Source organism: Protopterus annectens, chromosome 4.part1 (genome assembly GCF_019279795.1).
Source record: "Protopterus annectens isolate FY-2018-M chromosome 4.part1, PAN1.0, whole genome shotgun sequence".
Classification (NCBI taxonomy): domain Eukaryota; kingdom Metazoa; phylum Chordata; order Ceratodontiformes; family Protopteridae; genus Protopterus; species Protopterus annectens.
The window spans coordinates 956,929,596-956,932,562 of record NC_056734.1 but is presented as its reverse complement, the minus strand read 5'-3'; the positions used below and the strand labels follow the sequence as shown (position 1 = coordinate 956,932,562).

Here is a 2,967-nt window from a genome sequence, read left to right as displayed (position 1 = left end):
TGTGTGTGTGTGTGTGTGTGTGTGTGTGTGTGTGTGTATGCGTGTGTGTGTGTGTCTGTATATATATGTGTGTGTGTGTGTGTATATATATATATATATATATATATATATATATATATTTATCAAACTAGAGGACTGTCTATGTAATTCCTTTGTCTGCCCTTCTTCCAGCTCAACTGGTAACCTTACCATCCATTTATCAGATTGGAAATCTCAGTCTTACTGTCGCTTCCAACTGTGAACTGTTGCCTTTCCACTTACACTAAATCCCTCTCTGCAAACTGCTCCAACAAACTTCAGTTTAATAATACATTCTTGCTCTTGTCTCCTCCTAATAATAATCTTTTCCAGTCTCATTAATACCCCTTCCATAACCCTTCTTCTCTTTAAAAACTAAATACTTACACTGCTTTGCAATTATTCTTCCTCTCTTCTTCCTTTACCTGAAAGCTATTATCTTGCTAAGCCATTGCATTTGTCATGTACGGCACAGTGGTGCAGTGGTAGTGTTGTCTCCTCACAGGAAGAGGTTTTCCGTTTCAATTCTTTGCAGGGGTGCCTTTTGTGCGGAGTCTGCATGTCCTCCCTGTGATCGTGTGGGTTTCCTCCAGGTGCTCCTGTTTCTTTGCACGTTGTAAAGACATGCGTTTGGAGCATTCTCCCCAGGCCTCCTCTGAAAATTGGCTTTGTTCCAAGCTGGACTTTCCTATTTAATTGTAAAGTAAAATAAATGTTGTATTGTGTTATATTTTTCTGTATTGTCTACATTTTTCTTTTTATTCTTAAAATGTGTAATGTTTTTCTCCCTGTGCCTCTGCAGAATAGGAATCTTGTACTGCCCAGTAGGAGCATCCCAATCAAACATAAATAAGTAAATAATTTAGTAAAGACTAGATCTGTTTAAAATACTTCCTAGATTCTGCTTATACCTGTTATTTTTCTCTCTATATTCAGAAAGCCTTATTTACTGATTGCTTGGATTGGCACTGCCTTTTTTCCCTGTTGTACACCTTGGCTTTGTAATAATATCACAATAAAGGCCTGTTTGTTGTCATGTCATAGGTACACATTCATTAAAGATTTGCAGGAAACTTAAATGCTCTCTTATACTGATGTCTGTAAAGTTTTCAATCCTTAGGATGGTACAAAGGTGCATGATTAGCATTGCTTCACTGTAGTACTTAGTTCTGTGGTTCTAGTCTCAGCTGGTCTGCCACCTCTACATTCTCTGTAGGCCCTCATTATGTGTCCATCTGGGATTTTGCTAGTCTTGCTTCTTGCCACTTTTGAAAGACATTGCATAGGTAAACTGGCACACCTTCAAAATAGATGTGAGGTTTTTTGTATGTTTATGTGTGTAGGGGGCTGTGGGTGTGTATGGGTATCAGTGTGAATGTGTGAGACAGTGTACATGCATTGTATGGAAAAGAAGTATTTTATCCAGGATTAGTTTCTCTTCCTTATGTCTGTTGAAAGCCTAGAATGGTTTGGGCTCCTCAGCAATCCTGAACTTAATAAAACATTTTTGTACATCAAATGAAAAGCTGATTTTAGCCAAGTAATCTAATTCACCCAAATTTTAGAAATGTGATTTGTTATTAGCACTACTCCATTCAGACCTCATTTGGGTGTAGTGTAGAATGGGAACAGATCAGGCTTGACAAATGTACTCATCATGATGCTTCTCATTTTAGAGAGTTAAATGATTTACTGTGGACTATGACTTAACAAAATGTAGATTTTTCAGCCAGTTGTTTAAGTACTTAGTAATGTAATTTCTTTTTTTATCTTCTCTTAGGTATTGGTTGACACAGGGTCCAAAAACAGGAAAGGTTTGTGCAAAGCAAGAATTGAAGCAACAGTTGGAGGGAAAGCTATTACCTTCTATAGTTTGGTGGGCTTGGAGGAGGACTCCTTTTACCGCAGCATGCCTAGCATTATTGCTCTGGCTTTGGAAACTCTAAAATCATAAAATGCCATGTTCACCTAACTTTAATTCACTGCTGGAATGTACAAACTGACTTTGGTATATAATAAAAATGGAAAATAAACAGTCAGCAGATGACATTATAAAACTCTTTGTTTACAGTTTCAGATCTGATGACCAAATTCCACATTTTTAAGGATTTCCTAAAATGGTTCCTTCACTTAAAGTGGTCTGTCCATATACATTGCACTGCTTGATGCGTTTTTTTTTTTTTTTGATAGAAGCCATTTACTGTAAGTGCTAATGCCCCAGTAACAACTCCTTTGTCTCTATAAATTATTTTACAGCATGTCTTTAGGAGTACAATTTTTATTGTACCTTTTTACATCTTGTCTTTCTGAGTTCATCATCCTGGTTCCATACTTAGCATTAGAACCTGAGAATTTCCAGATATATGGTCCATAAAACATAGACTTCAACTTTACTTTTCTTAAAGCTTATATTTGTTATAACTTTATGATATATATATGCAAGGCAGGCCTACTATAACGTCAGCCATGCTGATGTGCTTTTTATTCATCACCTACCATGCTATTGGTATCAGTGTTTGTCGTTATTTCGAGGAATGGCTAATTCCTTAAATTCCACATGCAGGTTACCTTGTGAAGATCTGAATATGATTCCTACAATCTTCCCTTGCATGCTAGTGGTGCATTAGGTAGCATACTTACTTCTGATGCAGAAGGCTGTGGGTTCTATTCCCACACAAGGTAGATGGATTGATGACACTGCAGTGCTGTGTTTCTGAGTGTGTTGACCTTTGGATGAGATGTTAAATTGAGGCCCCAACTGCCTGAGATGATGGTATCTCAGGCAGATGTAAAAGAAGGATGGCACCTATCAAAGAGTAAGTTAAGTTCTCCAATGCCTTGGCTAAATTTCCCCTAGTAGTATAAATACCACCACAGATATCCCCTGAAAAGATGTTGCTAGAATAGTGGGATTAACTGGGTCAACAAAGGATGGATACATAAATAAAT

The 2,967-nt window shown here is 37.3% G+C and overlaps 1 protein-coding gene across 1 annotated transcript in view; it reads left to right on the top strand.

Annotated features, from left to right (window-relative positions):
• The window catches only part of PRSS56 (serine protease 56), a 2,212,799-nt gene extending 2,210,764 nt beyond the window's left edge, over positions 1-2,035 (top strand). The window contains exon 15 of the mRNA XM_044070672.1: positions 1,799-2,035. Coding sequence (XP_043926607.1) covers positions 1,799-1,972 — 174 coding nt within the window. The 3' untranslated portion in view covers positions 1,973-2,035. The remainder of the gene's footprint in view (positions 1-1,798) is intronic.
• Positions 2,036-2,967: the final 932 nt, after the last annotated feature.